A 25,430-nucleotide genomic window follows, 5' to 3' on the forward strand; every position below is an offset into this window, starting at 1 on the left:
TGCATTTTTATACTTAACATTTATCACAGGTGGGTATTAACTTTATAAACTTGTGGCTATTAAATCGAATGTATTTTTTATCATTTACTACATATGCCTCATTTATATTTTTTGTGTTTTATTCAGTGGCTAGGTGGTTTCCGTTTTCTTCCTAATCATTTCCTCTTTCTGATATATTTTTCACCAGCAAAGACAGTGAAGTTCTGCTTGGGTTGCTCACATTTCAAGGGCAGTTACATCCAAACAAGTGACTTTTCTTGAAATTGAAAAAAAATGTTTTTATTAACAATTATTCTTTTCAAAGTTGACTTTTATAAAAGTGGGTTTTTGGACTTTGTTTAAACAGTTACCTCTGTGTAACCTTCTATGGGCATGCAAAGTATCTCTATCTTGCCTACACCAGGGCTCTTGCCAGTGCAGCTAAACATGCAAGTAACAATGGTGGGATCCTTTTCCCAGTAAAATGCACCAGGAAGACAGGCCCTTGAGTTCTACCTCCAAAATGTGCCATGTCAGGGAAATACTGAATTAAGGAAAGGAATGCTGAATTGGATGAATAGATCAAATGGCTGTACTTGGGAACAGGTGTTTGGCCATAGGGTGGGTGAGAGGAACATAGCAAAATTCTGCTTGGAATGATGAGCGAAACTATACTCAGATTAATCTGGTTGATGACAAATAAAACAGGTTTAGGCGTATATCTGACTCTTAAAATCATTGATAATCTTGTGCCAGCTTCCCAAAAAGGATGGAATTTAGTTGTGTTTCTGATGAACGTCTACTCTGTGGCTTTGAAAGAAAATAAATAAAACAAATTAGGTACCTGTTCCCAATGAAAATAGGTGGTAGCTGGGCACCTAAATGCTATTTGTGGCTTTGAAAACTTTCCTTTAAAGCACAACTAACGTTGGCTTTCTTTGAGCAATCTTGTTGCATGGCCAGAATGATTGATTGGTTGAGCATTTAATATTTTTTCCTTATCTATTGTCATGGAGATTGGAGCCCTGAAAGCAGCCAAAATGTTTGTGCTGAACTTCATATGGTTAATTTTTACGTTAGTCAAATCAGGCCTGAGGAAGAGGGTGAATTTGGCCTCCACCTATTGTGTGGACTGTGTTTAAGAACAGGTTGGCCACAACATCTGCTTGTGCACACCTGGATTCAACTTGAATTGGTCTATTATGTATCACGTTGCTACAAGTTTAGGAGCAGATGGTTTCGTTTACAGTTTAACTTTTAGTGTACAAGAAAATGTACTAATCACAAAGTTAACAAGCAAATTGGTGATTGGGATGATACAGTAGAGGTAGTAAAAATGTCATGGTATTTAAATGTTCTGTTATTGCTTCCATATAAATGTACGGCAGATTTACAGCCATGCTTTTTTTCATTCTCTTCTTTAGTTGCTCTCTTGTATGGTGCAGAGTTCTTATGAGTTAAGCAGTATAGTTCTCAAAGTATCTGATGACTATATGCTGCTGCAATGCGAGATTTTGAAAACTGGAGTAGCAGCATCCTAGGTTTGTGCTGTTTTTGCTGTTTTATGTATTTGCAAGATGAGGTTGGAGATTGGAAGTTACTTTCCTTTCATGTGATTCTTAGTTTTAGTTTTTTTCTTCCCTCCTTTACAGCTTCCTCTGAGCAGCGTATTTCTGAAAAGAAAAATTAAGTGCTGCTGTGGTTAATTTTCAGCAAGGTAGGAAGACCAGCCCTTGCCCAGCAGACCCATTCTGAGCAAAACTCCTGTATCTCATTTCATAAACTCTAAAACCTTCAGAAACTATTTGTGCCATTTATTCATTCACCTACTACTTCTGTGAAGTAAAATTAATTTCATCCTGAGTTATGTGGATGTAGAATGGGAAGGATTCTTTCCCCAATACAATGCTGTGATTTCTGGGAAAAGTCCTAGCAGCAGATGCAGAGCACATGGGAAACTGACTGAATCAATGTTGTGGTTCAAATAAATGGTCAGGGACGTTACAGGTGTTTTGAAAACAAAGCAGCAGAAGTGTAGCACTTTAAAGACTAACAAAATGATTTATTCGGTAATGAGCTTTCATGGGACAGATCCACTTCTTCAGATCAATTTCATTTCCAGTACAGACTGACATGTAAGTGCAGAAGATCCAAAAAAAAAAAAAAAAGGCTATAAACACTGACAGATTTCTTTTTGGTCCTCTGTACTTATATACGTCAGTCTGTATTGTAAATGAAATTGATCTGAAGAAGTGGATCTGTCCCATGAAAGCTCATCACTGAATAAATCATTTCTTTTGCTTTGTTTTGTTGGAGTACAGACTAACATGGCTACCTCTCTGTTACTGTTCAACAGGTGGTTTTGGTTATCAATAAACAAGCTTTGTTTATGAGGAAGTGGAAACTTGAGTATTTATCTGTGTGGTTCCGCCAGCTTTTCCTTTAGTGAGTTACAGGTAGCTCTAAATTGAAGTGGCTAGTTCTTATAACCAGTGGGAAGTATGTTGGGACTTTTGAGGGACTATCTGTTTGTGCGGGGTAGTCAGAGCCTTGGCAACCGGTATGTGCACTAGGATAGGAGCATGGGTATAGCGGCTGCCTGAATTATTGACTAATAAGTGTCTAATCAATGCCCGACATTTTAGTGCTCCCCTCTCCCCTTCCAACCATGAGTTAGTGGATGTTTTGAATTCCATATCCTAAGATTTGAAACAGGTTTCATTCAATTAAAAAAAAAAAAGTCCCAGCCAGCATGTGAAACACTGTTTTGTCTAAACAGATATTTGCACATCAGGCTTCATTCCAGCCAAGCCTTTTTGTTAAATTTCCAAAGCTTGTAGTATAAGCAAAAATGGGTGCTTAGTAAAACTATGTAAGTGGAGCATTGTTGTCCACTCTGCTGTGAGGATTTAAAGATGTGAGAGACCATGCCAAAGAACATTTTGAATACGATGAAGTGTTAGCTGTACAAGATTCTCTCTTCAGTCATCATGAGATGGAGTTGGTTTCCACTCTTTCAAAGCTTCTGTGCTTAGCTCTTTAAAACCACAGGTTTTCTGTTTTTGCTGTAGATGCACTTGGAAGGCAGATGCTGCAGGTATCTTTTTCCTTTTGATGGCCATGGTACAGAATTTAGGCATCTGTGTTCAGTTTACATATAGTAGCTAAAAATTCAGTGTTAGGCTTGAGTGTTATCATGCTAGTCAGAGCCAAATTGAGACAAAGGGGTGTGGGGCCTTGGGCAACAATCCTGTCCTCAGTGCCCCAGACATGGGGCCTGGGATAAACCCCTGCTACAGGCCCTGCCTCTGCTCTGCCCCCATAGTATCCCTCTCTATCCATTCTCCTGAGAAGCATCAGCCATGGGATTACGAGGGGGCCTGGTGCAGGGTGGCAGCAGGGTCAGCCTCCACTCACCATGGTGGCAGAAGCTGGAGTAACCTGGCAGTTTGCTCCACTCTGCCTATCCACCCACTCCCAGACTACTATGATCTACTTCACTTTGCTAGGTACTAGGGTCAGGCCGACACTAAACCTGAAAGTCGATCCTAGATACGGTCTTCCAGCTATGACAGTTGCACAGATGGAATTGATATATCTAGGACCAGCTTATCTGGCAGTCTTCAGAGAGGGAGAAGGACGGGACAGTTTCTCCCATCAGCCTCCCTACTCACAATAACGAGGAGTGTAGGGGTTGATTGTCGAGCCCTGGTCGTTCAACGTGCACATCCACACTAGATGTATGCAGTTGAACCCTGAAAGATGGACCCAGACCAGGTTCATCTTCTGTAAAGTATGGATATACCCTCAGAGGAAAATCCTAGTCATCTGTGATCGAACCACATACTCGGATATCTCTCCTCTTCTGTCACTTCCAGCTGATGACCCTCAGTTTTGAACTTGTGGATACCAGTGATTCAAAGGTGGGATCTTGTAACATGATTAAATATTTTTGGAGTGATGTGTGCTGTTGTAGAGGAGACCTTCTGTTATGTGACTAGCCCTGATACATTTCAGTGGCATGAATTTCCTATAAATTGGGGATTTTTGTACTGTGGCAGTGGTTCCCTTGATAATGTGTATTTAAAAATATTACAGTAAAAGTGTTTTGGACATATTAAACTGGCACAATATAGTTAATATCATAAGTAGGTCAGTAACTGTATAATATATGCAAATGTGGATGCTGCATTTCAGTGTTGGAAATCATAGCATTATAGGGCATCATCATAGGTTCCTTTTTTTACACTTTTGTTCTCTGATATGCACTTTATTTTTTTCCACTGTTTTTGTTATATACACATTTGTTTGCTTTTTATTGAAAAGTTCAGTTAAATCAATGTTTTCAGTGACTGATATCTCAAAACTAATGAGTTTTGTTTAAGGTTTACATTTGGTGATGCTGTTCTTGTTTTATTTTTGTTCACAAAAAGGAACATCAAAATAAATTAATCTACACACTCAACCAGCAATTCCTGATATGTTATCATTGGCATTTCAGTGGGGATTTTTGATATTGTAGCATTCATTCCTCTTTTGGTGAAGTTTGTCATCTTCTGTGTGATTGTTAGTACATTTTGATAAAAACGTGAATTGGTGTGTGTTTCTGACTATATCTTCCAAAAGAAAAAGATTGATTCATGTTCACTTACCTTGCATGTTGCTTGCATATTTCATCCAGTTACTCACAAAGCTGTATTAAAAAGCGTTAAAATAGATGTTACAAATTGCTTATGGGCTACTTTGCACTCTGAAGGAAGTCTTAAAGGAGTACTGGTTTGAAGTTACTAAGGATACTACTGGGTCTGTTGTTCCTCACAAAAGAACCTTCCTGTTATTGTATTAGTCATACACAAGATACCGGCTTATGTGATTGTATAATGGTGTATAAACAGTTATAAAACAGAGACTGTTCCAAATCATGTCTCTTTCTTACAGTTTTTCTTTCATTGTGTTATCATCTCTCCCATCAAGTAGTTAAGTAAAAAGGATTTGCTTAAGCTGAAGAAAAGGTGTTTGCTTGTTCAAATCTCTGTTCGTTCTAACCCAACCCCTGACACAAATAACTTACCTCTACAATTAACTGATTTGTAGTTAATGCCAACTCTCGTTACTTTATTGCTAGTCTGGTGATTTTTGTTGTTGTCACACACACCCACACCCACCCTGTTTTTTCAGCCAATTATTATGATTGCGGGGAGCTTGACTCATAACTTTTGAACATTTAAGGTTAGTAATACTAGGTTTAAAGGTGCCCATTCATTGACATTATGCACCATCATCATCAACATCTATAGGTTCAGCACACAGTGGTGTCTGAGACCTTCTTCACTATTTCCTTTCATATTTCCCTGTCCAGTGCAGAGTGGCTTAGTTTTGGTGGAGTAGCTCTGCACCAGTGTGCTATATCACCTCCTCATTCTCTCTGGGGTCTGCCTCTCAGATTGGAACTGTCCATTTCACTGAATACCAGGGTCTTGACTTTCCATTCATCGTTCATTCTGCAGATATGCCCGAGTAGCTGTTAACTTCTGTTGTATAATCATCTCCAGTAGGTTCTCTTCCGTCTATCTTATGGAGTTCCTTGTTGGTGACCTGCATCCATCCTATTCTCAGGATCTTTCTATAACAACTCCTCTCGAACACCATTAACCTTCTCTTTGAATCTTTCATTGTCACTCATGTCTCATGTTTTCAAGATGCTCAGCTTGTTCCTAAGCTAACTGCTTTGCTTTTCCAGATCTTATCCATTGCCTTCAAGCTCGCTCTTGCTTTTGATGTTCTAGTCTTTTTCCTTCTTACAGTCTAGATCATATGCCATGTTGCTCCCCAGATACATGAACTTTTTCTATGTTTTCTAGTTTGATCCCATTTCTACAGATCTTCCTTATCACCAAATTCCATTGTTTTTGTTTCATCGGTGTTCATAATCAGTCCGTACCACTTCCCTTTCTTGTTACGCACGTGCATCATTCTCACTAACTTCTCTTCATCTTCCTCAAAGATAACTATATCATTTGTGAACCTCAAATTGTTAATTCTCATCCTGTGTACCAGTATCCCTTCTGCCTCTTCCTTGATCTTGTTTGTTGCTTTCTCTAGCTGCATGATGATGATCTCCTTGTCCCATACATCTACTCATTCTAAACAACCTTCCCAATTCTCCACATGTTCTCACTGGTGCCTCCACGTTGTCATTGATATCTTTCAACAACCACATCAGTCTGCTTTCCACTCCATACGACTCCCACACCGCCCACACCACTTTCTGATCTGTGCTGTCAAATGTCTTCCGAAAATCAATGAAGCAATTGTAGATGCTCTTGTTCTTTCATCAAGGTTTCTCTGCTATCAGTCTTAGTGCCAATGTCTGCTATATGCTACTCCCTGTCTTTGCTGAATCCTGCTTGCTCATCCTCCTAGATGTTCTTCCATCTGTGATCTCAGTCTCTCCATCAATATCATCATCAGCACCTGGCCTAGATGACTCGTTAGGACAATCGTTCTGTAGTTCTTGCACTCCAAAGCACTTCCTTTCTTTTATATTGTCACCTAGCACGGATCTTGTCCATTCCTTAGGTGCCTTCCCTTCTTTCCGTGCTATATGACATAGTCAGTATATTTCCTGGATCATACTTTCTCTGCCGTATTTGATCATCTCTCCCGTGCTCTTATCATTTCCAAGGCTCTTGCTGTTGTATAGCTGTTTCACTGCTCTTCCTACTTCCTCCTTTGAAGTATCGGTCTCACTCTTGATGTTCAGTGTAGGTATCTCTTCCAGTTCTTCGATCAGTTCCTCTGAGACACTCGGATCCAACTGTGCTTTGTAGAGATGAGTGCAATATCTCGTCCAACTGCCCAACCTTCTTCTTGTTCATGAGCACCTCATCATTCTCATCTTTGATTGCCATTATGACATTGTGTATTTGCCATTAAAATTTTCTTATGGTTGGGAGAGGGTTCTACATCTGAAATGTTCTGTGATAGTCAGTGTTCTGCTTCAACGCCTAGATCTAGCAATGATCCATTTCAGCCCACATGGCTTTGACAATTGCTTATGATGGAACGGGAAAATATATTTAAAAAAAACCCAAAAACAAAAAGTCTTCTTTGATTGTGCACATTCTACATCATAGTGAAATAACACCTTGTTGTCAGAGCACACAGGCACAACAGTGTGGGCTATGGGAGAGAATGCCTTCTGGGTTGTGGTGCAAAATAAGCATATAGTGTGTGCCTTGTTTACTGTTTCACACTGAAGCTGTCGTTATTCCCAGCTAAGCATGCATAGGTGTATTTATGATGAGGTAATTAACACCTTGACTTGTACCTTTTACCTTACTTGATTGATCAACCTATTTTTGTCATATAATGACAACCTTTGTGCAGTAAACCCTCGAGTTATAATGCAACTCCCGTATAACTCAAATTTTCATGCAAGTCACAGGGGGAGATGGGTTCCCCGCTGCAGGCTGGTTCCCAGCTCACCTGGGCTTGCAGGAGCTGGGAAACTGGCTAGGGAGCAGCCTGGTTCCCGACTCCCCACCGCTTGCAGGACCCAGAAAACTGACCAGCTCATGGCTGTCAGTTTCCCAGGTCTGACAAGCAGCGGTGAGCTGGGAACCAAGCAGCAGCCTGATTCCCAGCTCCCTTCCACTCCTTAGCTGCCACTTGGTTGCCAGCTCCCGGCAGCTTGTGGGACTGGAGAGACTGACCATCTTCCTGGCTGCTTCTCCCTGCCTTCCCACAGCAATGTGGCTGTCAGTCTGCCAGCGGTGCCGCTGGGGGACAACAGGGAGAAGGGGCTCTTAGCTTGCTTAGCTGCCTGCAGCTGTGGGCAGCTAGGCAGGCTGAGAGCCACAGAGCAGCTTCAGGTTATGCTTAACTTGCATTAAAGCAAGTTATGTGCAACTTGAACCTGCATATTTGAGGGTTTGCTGTATTTCCCTGGGCAGATTTTCAGAGTAACCTTTCCTTACCAGTCTTGGATGTTTTGGAGAGTAAGCTTTCGTGGGCAAACACCTGCTTCATCATGCTCCAAAATATCTGTTAGTCTATAAGGTGCCACAGGACTTCTTGATGTTCTTGAAGATACAGATTAACATGGCTGCCGCTCTGATACTTTCCTTATCAGTGCTGCTTTGGAGTGGAAGCGTTTACAAAAAACAGACTGACTGCTTCTGTTGCTGGGTAAAAAATTTAGATGATACAGTAATATCCTCTCCCTCGCCCCCACAGGGGATGATTGTGGGAAGGTTGAAGACCATTTAGGAAGCTTTTACTTGATACAGAACAATAGGTGCAGAGTGGTAGCCATGTTAGTCTGTATCTGCACAAAACAAAAAGGCAGTTATGTAGCACTTTAAAGACCAACAAAGTAATTTATTAGCTTTCGTTGGGCTGATCCACTTCTTCAGATTTCCATATCTCCTTTTGTCCTATTTAGATGATTTATCAGTTTTCATTCTATCTCTATGTTATGTATTCATCATGCCAGTTCACTTTCAGCACTATTTCCAGATTGGGGGTGGGGGAAGAAATGGTGATAGGACCACAAACCTGGGCCGGTTGTTCCTGGAGAATTAGAGACAACTGTATTGTACTGTAAAGTTTTCATATCATACACATATAAGCTTTCTCTGTCTGTGAGTCTTAGATTTTGTTCCTTTATTTAAAAATATTTTGTAAAGTACTAAAGGGTCTCAGTTTTCTGAAAATAAAGTTCAGTGAGTCTTAATAGAGAGGCTTTGATTGGCAGGTGCTCTGCCTTTACCCTGATCCTGCTGCATGGAACACTGTCCTGGTCACTTACTGTATCCAGTATTGAGAATTTTGCAGATTAGCCCTGCATAGTTTGCCATGTTTGAACATATGCCTTCCTCAGGTATGCATTTTAAGGTCACAGTGTTTTGCTAGGGGCAGAGGGTATATGCTTTGCATGGCTTTTTCTAGCAGCGTTGGCATTCCACTGCAGAGAAGAGGACAATAGTCAGAGTGCTATTGTAGGAAATTTAGGCAAATCCTTCTGTTGCTGTAACCAGGTACGTGACAGCATTTTAAGTGAAGCTAAAGTGAAATTAGAAAAAAAGAAAAACAGTCCATTTGTCACGTTTCTGATTGCTCCTGTTTCAAGTCAAGGATAAATATAATAAACATTGGGCACTGTATGTTAATTTCCATACAGAGCTTTTTGTTAATCTGTTCTTTAGCAGCCACCCTGCCTCCTTGCTTATTTTCTTAAAGTAATACAATATAAAATCCATGCAGGTCCTTTGGCACTTACCAGCTTTTGTACCAATTGTTTTAAAACTTTACATTTAATTTCCCAAGTGTGCTCTGGTGCCCTGCTATATTTTCTGCTTAATTCAAGCACTCTGGCTTGTACTCCTGCTTTTGCTTTGGCTATTACATGATAGACTTGTTATGAGCAGGTGGGTAAGGTGGTATGCTTCCACGTTGGCTTTCCGTTTCCTGTCTACAACCAACTTAATACTGAACACTTTCCACTGAAACACCTAGAAATCAACAGATTTCTCATCCACTCAGCAGAGGGGCAAGGAATATGAGAAGTGGTGTGTTATGGAGCAAAAGGATAATAATGCCTATGCTTATATAGTTGTTATATGACTGCAACTGAAATATTGTTCTGATTTGGGAACCAAGCAACCTGAAAGATACTGCTAATTGTTGATTGAATTCAGAGAAGAGTGTCAAAGCCTATGAGTTATGTAAGGTATGACACAGAAGGAAGATTAAGACTACATATATGTAGCTTGACTGAGGAGGTAGGTATATTAGCTTACAAATACCTGAGGAATGTAGTCCCCAGTCATTCCTTGCTTTTATTTAATGTAGTGCACAGGCATTTAATAAAGGTCAATGGAATGAAGTTAAGACAAGGAAAAAAATAGACTTGCAGAAAAGCTGCTTGATTGAGAAATCTGTAAAGCAGTGGAATGCTCCGTCAAGAGAAATGCCACACGTGTCAACTTACAATTTGTAAAGCTAGATTGGACTAATTTGCAGACAATGTAGTCTTTGGAACAGCCTTTCACTGCCAGGGCAATGGGTTGCATGATCCAATGTGTACCTTCAGTCTCTAACTTCTATGGGCAGATGTTTCAAACTTACCTGATTATCACTGACTGCCACCTTAACTTAGCCACCTTTGAAAACAAGCTCCTAAGTCATTTAGGCTCTTCTGGAGATTTACCCCTTATATTTACTCTGAATAAAAGTCTGGAGTTTTTAATTTTTAAAAACGTTTCTTTAGTCTTGTCTGATCTTCCATCTGAGCTTTTTGTACCTCTGAAAAGCGTGCTTTCTTATCTAGCAATATCCATGGTCTGGCATGACCATGGATGCTGCCAGATGAGAGTAGTGACTGGTACAGGAGGCCCCACCAGGCTAGAGCCAGTACTTCTGTCTGCCCCGCAGCAGCATGCTGGGGGATGGGGCCAGAATCCCCACAGCAGGCAGGGGCAGGAGCCATCAGGGCCCCTGCCTTGGAAAGGCCAGGAGTTCCTGCCTGCCCCGCAACAACAGGGGCTGGGAGGCTGCCACAGGGCTGAGACCTGTTGTAGCCCCCTTATGCTCCATGGCAGCCCGGGCTGTGAAGAGAATCTGCAGGCTGAGGCTGCAGCACAGCCCCTGATCGCAGGGCTTTCTGGTTTCAAAAGCCCTACACCTCCCCTCATCTGGTAAATTCTCTTGTCCAGAACCAGTCAGGTCCTGAGCATGCTGGAAAAGGGCAGTGCAACCTGCACTAGTGTAGTGGAGAGCTTGTTGAAAGGAATAGGGAGTGAACATAAACACATGACCTGGTTAAGAGACTGAAAGCTGAGTGGATGAGATATCTGATTTCTAGCTGTTTCAGTGGAAAATGTTCAGTATTAAGTTGGTTGTAGACAAGGGAACTGAAAGCCAAAGCGGAAGCATGACTGGTGAACCAATGCACCCTTCCTGTTTAAAACACGCAATGTCACACACCAAGCAAGGCTGCGACGGAGGTGATGGAGCTGGCTTTTTTCAAACAGCAAAATGTGCAGCCCAAGCATAGTTCACAGGTGACTAAATAAATGTACTTTATTGTGTGCCAAACAGTTTAATTTTACTTCACTGGCTGTAACTGATTTTTTTTTTAAAAAGATTATTTTCTGAGCGAGGAAAACTGACAGCAATAGTATAAATAACCTGTATTTACAGGAATGAAAAATGCAAACACTGTTACAAGAATAAGGTATCATACAGTGTTAGTTTATACCTTCCCAATTTCTAATTTAATCTAACTTTGCTTAAATAAAATGACCTTTGGTGACGTCTGTGTTTATGAGCTACTGCTGTTTTACTTTTAAGGTGTGGATTTTTTTTTCTTTCGAAGACCAAGATCTTTCTAAAAATTGCACTCATGCGTTTGACTCCTTTTTTAAATTGAAGTTCAAATGTTATGAACAAATGATTATGCTGACTTACTGTACAAGAAAATGAACCATGCTCCCCGCAGCAGACATTTTTTAGTCTATTAAGTATTTGTCCATCATACACATTTCATTCTGTAACATAAGTCTGCATGATACTTTTATACCAGTTTGCACAGCGGCTTGCACACAAGAAGCATGATCCTGATTGTTGCCTGCACTTCCACAATACAAATAATAATTAATTAATTAGTAGCCATCTCTTTGGAAGGCCACAATAGTTTTCATTGCAGTGCTTTTTGTCTTGATTGGAATTGTGTGTTAGGATTCATAAAGAACTCTGAGGAGAAAAGAAAATAGTCTTTCATTTAATTCTCTCAGATAGCCAAGAATGATGTAGTGATTTGATAATGTGGTGACCCTTAGGAACTGAAAGAATTGTATCAGGAAAAAAGGACAGAGAATATGTAATTATGTTTCTTAAAAAAAAAAAGTAGCTGAAGTAGTTCTGGTTCTGTATTGCAGGATTCTTTGCAGCTTAGGTTCTTTGTAATTTCCAGTTTTACTTTAATAAAGCTTTTCATGCCATTTTAAAAATATTCTGCCTCACTGCATTGCTTTTTTTTCCTGCTTGTATGATTTCTATCAACTTTTCTGCACCATGCTTCTTGTCCTACTGTTTTGTAAAACTTTTGCATTAAGATGATAAAATATAAATTGTACTGTTTGTGTGTAGATGTTTGCTGCATGGAACATCCCTGGCCTCCCACCCATGAAAATAAAATATCAAAACTGTAGAGTTTGATGTCTGTTGTAAAACAATGATCTGTGTGTGTCACTAATCAGCACCACTTTATCCTCAGTTCAACCTGATTTGCAGCTATATTACTTTTACCCCAGGCATCTCTTCTCATTCTTATTTCGGAACATACTAACGCCAAAAAGTTAATTGCATAACGTTGGGTTTTGAAGACACTGGGTAAAATATCAGACATTTTTTATGGATTAGCTTTTTACAATCCCCTTTTTACACTGTAGAAGATAGTGACGCCACTGCAGTGCTGAGTGGCGGTGAGGTGTGTGGTTCGCTAGTTTTGTCAGACTAACAAGACCTTTAGCTACTTTAAACCAGAAATAACAGAATGCAACATGGTATCCGAACGAAATAGTGGTGCCTAGTGAGGAGGGGAATGAGCAAGTGATATATTGAAGAAATTTTCCTCGATAAGAGAAATCTCTGGAAAGATTCTCCTTTTGTACAGGCAAGGTATTTAAAAAGGAGCCGCGCACACTGTTACTGCTTCCTGCTCTTGCAAACAGTGCTATTACCCACAAAGTAAACTGATGGTTCTTTCCCTGAACTGAGTCACATGATTTCCTGCCTTTAGCTACTCTATAGCTTCCTCTGACATATCGTTTACATGATGTGGGAGCTCAAGTTTTCTCCCACTTTCTTGTTTTTTCTATGTACTTTCTTTCTATAACTCTTGCTAGTATTTTTGCTGGCTTCTTTTCTCTCCTGTTTCCCTCTACAGTATACATGTCCTTCCCAACTGTGGCCTGAAACTTCGATGTTGAAAGCAGTAACCAGTTTTAATACCTTGCAGTGTTTACAGTGTTGACACGTTTGTCAATAAACAGATCTTTTAGTACTGAATGGAAAAATAAAACTTAGTAATCTTTAGTATCCTTCCCTGTGAGCTGTTTTTAGGGTTGTGTTGATTTAAAATTTGAAACTATTCTGGGGGGAATGTAGGAATGAAAGTAGATTGTCAATAATATTAAAAGAAAGGCAGAATGGAGGGAAATTGTCTTGGTTTGTGAAAAGACCACAAAATTAATAATTATAAAACTACTATCGTGTATTTTCACTGTACCATTCTGCATCATTTTACATCTTGTGAACTAAAAACCACCAGCAAAAAGGCTTTTTGATGCTGCAAATGCACCTGTTCATGTTTAATCTTACTCATGTGGATAAACGGGAGATATGGAAATTGTTGCACAAGTGGGCCCTAAATTGTAATTCTAGGGGCAGAAAAAAATTAAGGTAATCTAAACGTAGCTGAAGCTCTTTCTCAAAGTTTTAATTCCCAGGTTGAGACTTAGTTTAAGAAATTTAAGCAAAAAGCTATTAAGAGAAAGTTAAAAGGAAGTGAAAGGAAAGGTTTAGGGTTCTCGCAACCTTTGTTTATGACGAATATGTTTTCATGTGATCCAGCAGTGTAACTTGTAACTCAGGTTTCTCAGGGTCTGAGGGAGTAAATGATTTGCAGATTTTGTTTTAACATAGAGCTAATTATGTTTTAGGAGCCAAAGTCCTATGGGTGCATGCATAAAATTCTTGATAACTTCACAGGGGGTTCTGTATGTGCATCTGAGTGGAGAATTTGGCATTCAGAACAGTTACAATAAATGTTCTTACTGCCTTGCATCACAGTTTTCAAAAAAAAATTAGGGCCATTGGAAAAATCCCTGGTTTTGAGATAGGCATGGAATGTGCTCAACTGGTAAACAAAGTTCAGGTGATGATAATGAGTTACATTTCCCCTTTGTTGTCTTAAGTGTACTGTGAGGCCTGGGGACAGGCTTAAGTAAATTTGAGATGTGAGAAGACGAGTTGAGATTTAGTATGTTGCTGAATAATTGCATTACTAGATATCTATCTAAGGAGCTTGTCCGATTCAAAACATAAGAGAACATTCTTTCTTTAAATGTAAATATGGTCTTTCTGACATGTATTGTGTGCATCACTTTAAAAATAGCTTGAAATCCAGGGAAGAAAATCAACGTGTGCTTTTTGTTTAGCTTGTGCAAGCTAGAAAACATCCCCCTTTTGATGAACAACGGGACTTCCAACTAGTGTAGGGTTATGCTTGGGGGGGAATGGACCCACAGGAGCAAACTTGAGCCTGTCTCTAAAGATAGGCACATTACATACTACACCTTAACAACTGAGCATCAAGAGGAAAGGTTGTGGCTGTCCTGTCAGTTTCAGAATGAAAAGTACTGGGGTGGGGGGAACGATGAGATTTTTTTCTACTAGCTTTAATTTTTTTTTTTTTTTTAAATATACCTACAGAAGAAAAAAGCTGTACATAAACAACTCCTAATGTGTTGATCATACACTTTGAATATATAGGTAATATCAACAGTTAAAACATAAACTCGTATTTTGTATCAGACAATTTGCAAACTAAATTTGTTTATAAACTTGCAACTAATTAAAGATAAAATATTAAGATAAAATAGAGAACAGAAATAAAGCTCAGAAGAAGAGACTAGAGAGAGAGAGAGATGTGGGTGTAGAGATGGGAAGAAAAGGGGAGGAGGCTCAGGCATTTAATTGACTCATTCAGCACCTTCCAGGGAAGCATCCCAGATATGAGAATTTTGCCTGAATTGTCTTTCGATTGTGGACAAGTTTACAATGTTTCTGCTCCAGTTTTCAGTTGTTGGTTGCTTTTTGGATTTCGATTTTTGTATCAGCAGTTTTTCTGTAATTAGTGTCTATCGAAGAGTTTCAGATTTATTCAGCTTCTAATTAATATCCATTCAATTTAAAATTACTTATTTAGCTTGTAACATAATCCTGAGGCAATACTCCTATACCTGTATGTGCTGGCAAAGTTTAATTGCAGAGTCATTTTTTTCCTATCAGATAAAATTAAGTTATCGTGTTGAATCACAGTTCCATCATTTGCCTGACATGGCATCACCTGTTCTGAATTCGGAGGGGGAGTGGGGTCAAATGCCTCCTTCATATGATTTCCCATTGGATTAATCATAATCAGAACAGTTCAGAACACTTGTTAAAATTTGTTTCTACCAGTTAGCAGAGAATAATTAGTTTAGCTCCTCCTCCCTTTTTTTTTAGGAAATCTGTATTTAACTCAAATTTGCTGGCCAAGTGCGCATAGTATTGCTATAGGACTTGACAATCTGGGTAATACTTGGAGAGAAATGAAGAGTCCAGGTCAGGTGGGGTAGTAGCCAACAGATGGGAGATGATTTGCTTACGCTGGATATGTTGCCACTCTAGTTTCTAGGCTGAACCTTTCTTTTAAGGGAGGAAGAAATAATTTCCAATAAATTGACTGATGATCAAGTCCCCTTGGTAATCCAATCTGGGCGCATGATGGAGTCACCTGCTATATAGAGTTCTGAATTACCCCAGAGAGAGACTTTGGAATCTAGAAAGGGTAATGTTTAAACTTAGTAGATGTACGTGAAATATTCCTTGCTGCCACAGTCGCTGCAATTGGTCTTCAGGGAATTGATGATTGTGAGTGAAGTCCATTGGAAGTGATTAGAGGAGATCTACAGCATGAAAGAATGAAACACTTCACTGTTTAGCTAAGGTTTATTGCCTGATGGTAAAAGTTTAAAGTTGGGAAATCTAAAACCATCCCTTGCAGCAAGGATCTGTAAACTTTGTTTGGAGATTCAGTGTTTTACTAGCAGCTCTCTCTGTGGGAGATTTAACCCTCCCCCCCACACTTTATAATTACAAATCAATTTTAACTTTTCTTTCAATAAAATGAGGAAGACTTTTGTGTTCTGGGGTGAAGCGTGGAAGGACTTTTTTAAATAATAAAGTATTTGAGCTACAGTGCATTCCATGTTGTTGAGGAGTGATTATGGGCCACTTTGCTGCCATAGAACAAAATAATGCCGGAATAGGCAACCAGGAATAGTGTGTGAGGCACGAGTGGCCGTTCATCACCGCAGTGGGCTACAGCAGCCTTGGGGGCCCCCTGTGTGCATTCCCTTCCTCATGACTCTTAGGCATCAGAGCCCCACATTTACATGCTCCTCCCACTTTCTCCCAGCACTTTTGGAGCACACACCACCCATGCTCCTCCCAGAGTTTCAACGCTGATTTGTGGCCGTTCCAGATTTGAGACCGAGGGTGAGGGATGTAGTTAATCACAAACCAGGTAATCTGCATCATCTGGAAGTGCTGCGGTGGAAGAGGGAGACTTAGGAAGTGCAGGCTCTGGTGCCCTAGTGTGAGAGAAGCATGCTGGAAAGAGGCACAGACAGGAATCCACCGGCTGCAAGTGGAGCCACAGTGGGCCGCAGGTTGCCCTGCAGTGATGTCATAGAATGTTTGAGAATTCTTCAGAGCTAAGGGTAGTCTGTGTATTTGTCCATGGGCTACAGTATCATTAATGAACAAGGATGAATTCTTAGTCTTTCATAAAATCAGTGACAGATAGCCGTGCTAGTCTGTATACTATGAAAACGAAAAAGCAGCCCAGTAGCACTTTAAAGACTAACAGAATAATTTATTAGGTGATGAGCTTTCCTGGGACAGACCCACTTCTTCAGATCATAGCCGTACCAGACTAAAATCAGTTTGGATCTTTCTGTGAAGTTCCTACCTCTTAATTTATACAATGGGTGTTGAGTATAAAGCCCTGTAAAGATTTTGAAGATGTCCAGGGAGCACCTTTTTGAAGACCGGGAACATACTGAAAGAAGTAATGTTCTGCATTGGTCTGATGGTATTCTCATGCATTCAGACTTCCAGGTGGAGGAATTATGCTCCTAGAATTTACTTGCACGCAATGTCAATAGAGGTGTAAGCAAAACATGCATGTTCTCAACTTTGTAGATTTTTTAAAACAATGTGGGTTTTGGTAACAGGAGAGGCAAGTTAAATTCAGATGTCATGATAGCAAGTGCAGTCATTTTTCTTCGTGTGGTTTACTGTAGTTTTGTATCTGCTGCTAGCAGTCATCAAATAGCTTGGTTACCACACTTCCTGTTTTAAGCTGCAGCAAAGAAAATATAGCCTGAAGGTAAAAAAGGTTGACCCATGGATGCAGCCTATTCAAGTATTTTAAAGTGAGGAGGCTGCTCTTACATTGTAATTACAGAACAACTCGATTTCTCCAAACCCTCCCTGCCCATTGTCAGCATATATTGTGTGCCTATTCAGGTCATTTAAGATATTAGTGCCCTTTTGTGCAAGGAGTCCTGGAGAGCCTGAAAGATTTTTTTTTTAAATTTATTTCTCAAGGTTTAGTGAAGGTAATAATACTGTTTTAATAACTTAAATGTCTGCTCATATTTCTTACTGCCAGGACTTGCACTACAAATTGCCTGAGATACTTGATTTCTTCATTTTACATTTAAGATTACAGTGTAACAATTTGGAGTAATAGTTTCATTTTTGCATTTGATCAGCCTTAGAATTCACTTTGAAACAGTGAAAATCCTCCTTGTACTTTAATTTGTGAAAGACAAAATAGATCTGTGTAGCTACCTCAGTATCCACATCTCTTATTTCTTGAATTAAATTTTCCAGGAAAGGCAAGATAAAATTTTAAATATGATACTTTTAATCTTGATTGAGAGGCCATTTCACTGTATGATATGTTCTCTTTAATAACCAGTAGCATTCTCCAACTAAACTAGTGCAAAAGATGTTTCTAAGCTATAGTAATAAAATGCATAGCGGTGCTTTAATAAGGCTCCTGCTATCTTGGTAGTGGGATAAGAAGAGAATATAATCCTCCTCACTTGGTGCTGCATTACCCAGCTGGTTAATTAGATCAGCACTGGGAAATTATGAACGGACAGATATCTAGGTTTTATTTTTTTAAGTCAGTCATCTTCAACTGTATGATTCAGTCTCACTTAAAAGGATAACCTAGTGGGGCCCCAGTAATCTCAGAGATCTATACAGACAAATGCAGCACTATTTGTAATGTGGTTTGCTACTTGCACAATACTGCATTGAGCACTTCATGCTGTGAGAGTACGAAGTGCTACCTGAGAGGTGCTGAATATCTAAATAACCATTCATGACAGATGATGTTTAGGGTGCTTGGCACCTGGCAGGATCAAGCCTAGGTACTTTCACATGAGATCCTGATTATATAATTACCTGATTTGGTAGCTCTAAGGGTAATCTGTACTCTTCATATTTAAAACTTTCCTTGTTTGTTCACTCTTAAACAGGGTTCCAAAGAACATTAATAGAGCTCTGAGGATGTTGCTGTCTAGAATGTTGATGTCTCTTTTGCCACCTGCTTAACTGCATTTTATTTTTCCATCTTGCACATGAGCTTTGTGCCTCGCCCTATAAAACAACCAAACCACAATAAATGTCATTTGATTTACAGAGCAGCACATTGAAAATTCCTGCTTTTTGACATTATAGACATCACATTTATTTTCTTGCATCTGATAATTTTAAAAATGAGATAATTAAAATGCTACAATGTTCAGTTGTTTCAAGACAGAAATTATTTCTAAAGAAGAAAGAAAAGCTCTCCACAGATGGAGAGGAAGCAGTAAAAAAGCCTTCTGGGCACTGTTCTATAGAATTGTAAAAACTGAGATAAATTTAGTATGTGCTTTTATAGGATCCATTGTGTGCTTACTTTATTTGCTCTAAGAATAAATCTTTAAAAAGAGCTATAAAGGAATGATGTTCTTTGAAGGCTCAACTGTAACTTAACCTGTACTTTGATTTTTCACCCATAAACAAAATAACTGGACCCCAAAGTCAAAGTTATAAATAGCATGCATGACCAAAATCCTAGGAGGAAAGCTTTACGTAAGGTTTGCAGCCCAGATCAGAATTCAAGAGGAACGCAAGCATGCCCAGGCTTTGCAAATTGTCCCCAGGGCTTCAGCTGACCACAGCACTTAAAAGTGCAAATTGGTGGAAGAACATTTGAGGTGTTAGCTCATAGTCTTATTTGCATGCTATGGAAGATTTTTCCCTGCCTTCACCCTGTGTTCTGGTTTAGATTTAACCAGGGATTGAAAATTGAACAACTGTGACAACAGGAACTTAATATATTCAGTTCTGGTCTTGTGCTAAAAAAGCTCTGTTAGACTGAGGGATAGAAGATACTTTATGGCGCAATACTTTGTGAGCTTCCAAGGCTAGAGAGAAATATATAGGGGTGCAAAATTCCATTTAATTAGCTAGCTGGTGAAATGTTAAGTTTATCCAGTTAACCAATTAAATGGAAGAGCACCCCTGCACACACACCCTCACTCCTGTTGTGGATGGGGGCTGGAGCACTCCTACCCATGGTGTGCTCTGGGACTGCCATGCACCAGGCCTACTCTGGCCAAAGTGGAGTGTTGCCAACCCACAGCAGGCCCTATGGGGCTGGAGTGGACAGGTGGCTACTCGAGTCCTTACCAGTTAACCATTAACACCCCTAATATTATACTATTGCTAAGGAAAGGGAAAGCCCAACAATATTGTTCCACAGGATATGTATCTCTAATTCTAGTAGGTAATAACGCATCAGGCCTTGTAATGTTGTCACTCATTATCAGCTACCTTTTTACATTTTTGTTCTAACAGAGCCTTCATAGTAAGTATCACCTGAGTTGCAAGAGATAGGATCCAATGCCTTGGTTCACCTCTGAGCAACTTGTAACCCCAGTTTCTGACCAGTGTACAGCATTAAGCTTCAATTGTAGATGTTCCCTGTACTGTCTGTCACTGAGCTATACAAGAGTCAGAAGTTGCACATCTACAATAAATTACCCATATTCCGATTGCAAAATCTAAGTTCTGTGGCAATATTGGCTATGAAGAATTCTAGAAACAAAGTGGGTGCCTCCTGGGATTAGAGTTATGAGAACAAACTGAGGGTGGAATTTTCAAAATTTCTCCATGTTGGCCTAATTTTGTTCACATTGAAGTCAAAGTGAGTTTTTATTTCAATAGGGGCAGAGATTAGGCTTGGAAGTCTTGAAAATTCCTATCTGAAAGGTCTGTATTGCCATGCGTGTACTTGGAGTTGACTTTTAAAAACACTCCATTGTAGTACCTTGTCTTCTGCTATTTTAAAAATGTTAACCTAGTGAAATTTTAATGTCATTCTATTATACAGTCTGAGTACTTGAGTCATTTCTGTTAATTCTTCCATTTTACATCCATGCATGAAATAATGCTAGAACAAATACTTCTTCAAATCAGCAACGATGACAATTCTGGGGAATGCATAAAGACAACACTACAGTGAAGGCTGATGAACTAATTACTTTTATGCCTATGTTTGGGGGCATTCAGCTGTCATGAAAATTTGCTGTTTCTTGACTAGCTGGTAGTTGATCCCTGTTCACCTAAATGATTGGAAATTGTTAACCTAGAGTTTTGATTGTGGCTTTTTGAGAGATTGAAACAGTTAATGCATATCTGGACATCATCATTGTTGTTCTAACATAATGTAACATCTTGAGGCAGAATGGTGTTTTGCTTTCTTAAGAAGCATTATTTTTTCTCTAGTGAAAATATGCCATGTTTGTACTGCCTCAGTTCCTCCTTTTGAAATCCCTTAGGCTGGTAAAACATTACAGGACTTTTAATTTTGTTTTTGAAAAGCAAAATTGCCTTTTTTCAATAGTGTTGGCAATAGGTGGAGGGGAAGTATGGTATAATGCGTATTTCCATTTTATCTTAATCTTAGGGTTGCTAAATGTAGGCCTGTTCTATACTAAAAAGTCTCATGCAGGGGATGTGAAATTCTACAACCCTGAGAAATGGATTTTTAGCCCACTTAACCCCTAGTGTAGACTGTGCTAGGTCACTAGAAGAATTCTTCTGTTAACCTAGGTACCACATCTCAGAGCATGTCTTTGTTTACAGGATGATCAACATTTTAGAGGTCACTTTTCTGGGGATCAATTTAATACACCTAGTGGAGACACGCTAAATCCAATGTTCACAGCATCCCCATCCACCCCAGAGGTTCCTCATGGTTGCAAGGAGTAAAGGAAGTCAGCGGAAGAAACCTTGTAGCTGGAGTTACGTGTGTTGCATTGACTTTCTTCCCTAGCGTAGATCTGCATTCAGGGAGGTGGCTTACAGCTGCACTGCTGTAGCATTTTAAGTGTAGTCAAGCCTGTAGTCATATACCAGATCCTGTCAGTCGTGTTAGGAGTGTCTTCAATTTAAGGATATGGAAAATAATAATATTAATACTTAGAATGACATAACTGTGTGCATCAACACAGATACCTGATAATATTGTTGGAAACTATTTCATGACATCTAAGTTGAATTTAGACTGTCTGCTCATCTTTCTTTCTTTGTACTGTGTCTAGTTCAATGAGTCACCAAGTTATTTGAGACCTCTAGGTAATGTAGTAGATTAAATAGTGATGTGCAGCACTTTGTGCGTTTGATTTCTGTAAATGAGTTAGACCCTTTATATACCCTATTTATTTTTTTTAAATGTGTAACTGTGTAATTTTGTAGTCATTTAATTGTCTGTTTATTCACAAAATAAGAATAAAACAGATTGTGCATGGAATGAGCACAGTAAAATCACCAGAGAATTACCTAGTGGCCAGAGCAGGAGATGGAGACTTCAGGTTAGAGGTTACACAAAACAAAACAAAACCCCACTACAGTTTAGCAAAAGAATGGCTGGAATTTAAAGTCAGTTGTTCCACACTGGGAGTTTGTGTTTTAAGGAGACAGTCACACATTTCATGGGGGGTTTTTTGTTTTGTTTTGGTTTTTTTTCCCCTATTATGACAGGGATTTTATATGGGGGTGGGAGGGGAATTCATTTGTGTTGAGAGAATTTGTACCTTATCAACTTCCATTTATTGGGAACTTCTTTTTTCAGCATTAGAAAAGAGTCGTTTGGATAGTAAGATCTCCATCTGCATTACAAAAACAGCTGTCAGGATAACTAGTTACAACAAAATTAAAATTTTTACTTCAGGACCTTCACTGGTTGTAGCTGGACCTAATTTGAGTGAGCATGAAAAAAATTATTCTTTTATTGCCTTTTATTTTATTTTTAAAGGGGAAGACGACATCAACAAATAAAATTCCCTCTAAAGTTGTCTACTCCTTTGATGAAAAGTTTGTGTTTATTTGGTTTGAAAGGAAGAGTGGGCCAAAACTAAAAAATTGCTTGTGTAACATTGTCCAAGCCAGGATATTATTCCTAAATGTAGATTCCAGTTGTTATCTGTGATTGATTGATTTTACAAGAAGTTGTGGAATCCTTGTAAAACTTAAGAATCTGCCATATGCAAATTTTGAATAATGTGCCTCTGTAGAAACAAACATATGACTGAAATAAGTGCATCCATATATAATCCTTGGTTTGAATATTTGTTAGTGCCTGTCAGGTATATATTCTTATATCTGTCAGCTTAAAAAGACCTATGTTCCTTCTTGCTGATGCATCACACTTTTCTTTTTCAGGTAATTACCCTTAAGAAGGACCAAGAGACCATTTATACGCACTTCTTCGGTGCTTGGACTAACACATTCAGAGAGAAGACATTCACATCTTTTGTCACAAAATTTGGTTATCCAGGTTTTCACTGCCCTTGGGAAAAGCTCACAACAGAAGAAAAAACTTCTACCTTCAGGCAGTTACTACACAGTAGTTGAGTTAAGGAGCGTTCTACGTGGAGGTGCTATAGTAGAGATTTGGCATTTTGCTGCTTGCTTTCATCTTCAGACTGTAAACAATGAGTGAGTTCTGGTTGTGTTTCAACTGCTGTATTGCAGAGCAGCCCCAGCCTGTAAGTATGAATCAATGCGTTGTTTCTGTAAGTAATGAAGTAGAGATTTTTTGGTTTTGTTTTTTTTCCCCATACTATTGACTAAGCTCCGTGGAAAATGAAAATATCATCAAGGATCTCTGTTTAGCTGAGCTATAGAAATAATCATAGAAATGCAATTTGGTGTCAAACAGGGATATTCTTTTTTTCTTAGAAGGAAGAATAGGGAATACTGCATATTTCAGTCTGACTTAGATATTTTGATTTCCAAAGATATTGAGGAAGATGGGGGGTTGTGGAAGCAACACTACAAATGGCCCTCACGTAGGGCCCAAAAATGAGAGGAGAATTAGAAATATAAAAAAATCCCACTGCAGCTTCTGTTGTTGCTATTATAGGCTAATAATTGATGCGGGGTTGGGTAAGGCTGAGGGCAAGGCAAGAATTTTATTTAGAAATAAAGTGTGAAATCTTGACCCCATTGAAATGGATGGCAAACTTCCATTTATTTTTAATTGATTTCACTTGTAAAGTTAGGATTTTCACCGAAGTGTTTAGTTGCCATTCTTTAGGATTTTTGAGGAAATCTCGAGAGAATGTGTATTACAGACAGCTAAGTAGAGTTGTACCACAATTACTTGAGCTTTGCTAAAAGAAAGAATGGATGTGATGAGGGTGACTAAGTGAATTACTTCTGTGTTTTATATTCCTTCATGCTTTAAAGTGTTATGCAGGGTACACATATGTACCGCATGAATTTATTAAAATGCTGGAACAGTTGAGAAGTGGGTGGGTTTTTTTTTTGCAGGGCAGGTGGTTTGTTTGGCTTTTTTTAATATTAAAACTTTAGAGATAGACTTAGGGCCTTTACTATCAAGTATTGGATCCAATGCTACTGTGCCTCTGAGATAAAGCTCAGTTCAGCTATCATACAGGTAAAGTAGGCCAGGAATTTGATTAGCAGTTCTGGAGACATCTTCACAACTAAACTTGGGAAAATCAGTCCTCTTGAGCAGTGCATCCAGATCAGTCCCAAGGGGCGGTGTACCACAGTGTTTCTCAAACTTTGGCAGCCTGGGGTATGACTTGATGGCTTTCTGGAATTAGAAGAACTAATACACCCTTCAGATATATAGCACAATTCCATGTAAATTCTTTGCATTTTTTAAACTTTTTATAAATAACAGTAGAAATAAAAACGTTTCACTTGTTTTAAGAGCTGTTCATAGCTGCTCTTCTACACCCTTATAATTTTATGATAGAATATCATAAGATTATTGCATGGGGCTACAAAATGAAATGTGTAGTACAGCAAACATAATACCATCAGACTCCAGTTCTCCGTTTGCAGGTCATGATCCTCAGTAATGCTAGATATTATAGCTCAAAACAGAATAGGGACTGCAAAACTTCACACCTTACTGTCTTTGGTGTGGGTGTGCTCAGTAACTTGAGCTCAACCTTCCTCTCATCATCCCCAAGATAAAAGGAGCAGTCTGTAAAGCATTTCATTTGTTCCTGAACTACTGCATTCAGTTGTTCTAGGACCTGGCACAATGGAAGTACAGTAAGAGTTGTTGGAAGGATTTCACTTGCAACTGAGTAGTTGTGTGATTGCATGTGAGCTGTGTTGCAGTTATGGCAGGTCTACACTAGAAAACAAATTTGACCTAAGATGCGCAAATCCAAGTACGAGAGTTGCATAGCTGGAATCCACTTTCCTTAGGTCCGACTTATGGTGCAGCCCCACTGTGTGAGGTTGACAGGAGAAACTCTCCTATTGACTTCCCTTGCATCTGGCTGGTGAGGAGTACTTTGGTTAATGGGGAGGCTCCCTTGGAGTTTGATTTAGCATGTTCCTACGAGGCACGCTAAATCAAACCCCAGAAGATCAACTGCAGCAGAGTGGATCTTCCATTGAGTGAAGACAAGCCCTTAGTAACAGAACTAGAACTCTTAGATTCCAGTTCCAGCTATGTTCCTCTTCTCTCTATCTGGGACTGAAATTTCGAATTTCAAAATATAATTGAATTGTTAACATTATGGGAAAAAAAAGTTAAATCTTATTCAATCCAGTTTCCACCCTGGGCAGGTAGATAAATAACTCTGCTAACTTCTTTAGAACATGTACACAAAGAGCACGAATAGGCCACCCCAACCACAGTTGAGTAGTACCTCAGTCTGCAGAGAGCCCTTGTGCATGCAGTGGAAGTACTTGCAGAGTTAGGGTACTGTTCAATGTAAGGGTTGCAGAACTAGGCAACAGGCTGGGCTGCTCCTGCAGCAGAGCCTCTTATGGGAGAGGCTTCAGCAACCGAGTCACTTGGCTGGCTTCAGTCCCTGCCTGCTGCCGCCTCCCATCACTCCCCATGCTGGGGTCAGCAGGGCACCAGCACAGCTCACCAAGTCATCATGCACCACTGTTGGCTCAATGTTGTGTGCAGTGACCAGAACCCAAAAAGGAGCACAATGTCAGCAAGTTGCCCAAGGTGAAGTTCTGGTTTCTGGTTTTCCTATCCT

General features: G+C 39.5%; 1 protein-coding gene across 3 annotated transcripts in view; it reads left to right on the forward strand.

Moving 5' to 3' along the window:
• Positions 1 to 25,430, forward strand: part of CDC42SE2 (CDC42 small effector 2) — a 114,967-nt gene that overhangs the window by 49,394 nt on the left and 40,143 nt on the right. For all 3 annotated transcript variants that reach the window (XM_074994151.1, XM_074994152.1, XM_074994153.1), the window contains one exon: positions 22,606 to 22,931. In XM_074994151.1, the coding sequence (XP_074850252.1) occupies positions 22,878 to 22,931 (54 nt within the window). In that variant the 5' untranslated portion in view covers positions 22,606 to 22,877. The remainder of the gene's footprint in view (positions 1 to 22,605; positions 22,932 to 25,430) is intronic.

Source organism: Carettochelys insculpta, chromosome 5 (genome assembly GCF_033958435.1).
Source record: "Carettochelys insculpta isolate YL-2023 chromosome 5, ASM3395843v1, whole genome shotgun sequence".
In the NCBI taxonomy this organism is placed as follows: domain Eukaryota; kingdom Metazoa; phylum Chordata; order Testudines; family Carettochelyidae; genus Carettochelys; species Carettochelys insculpta.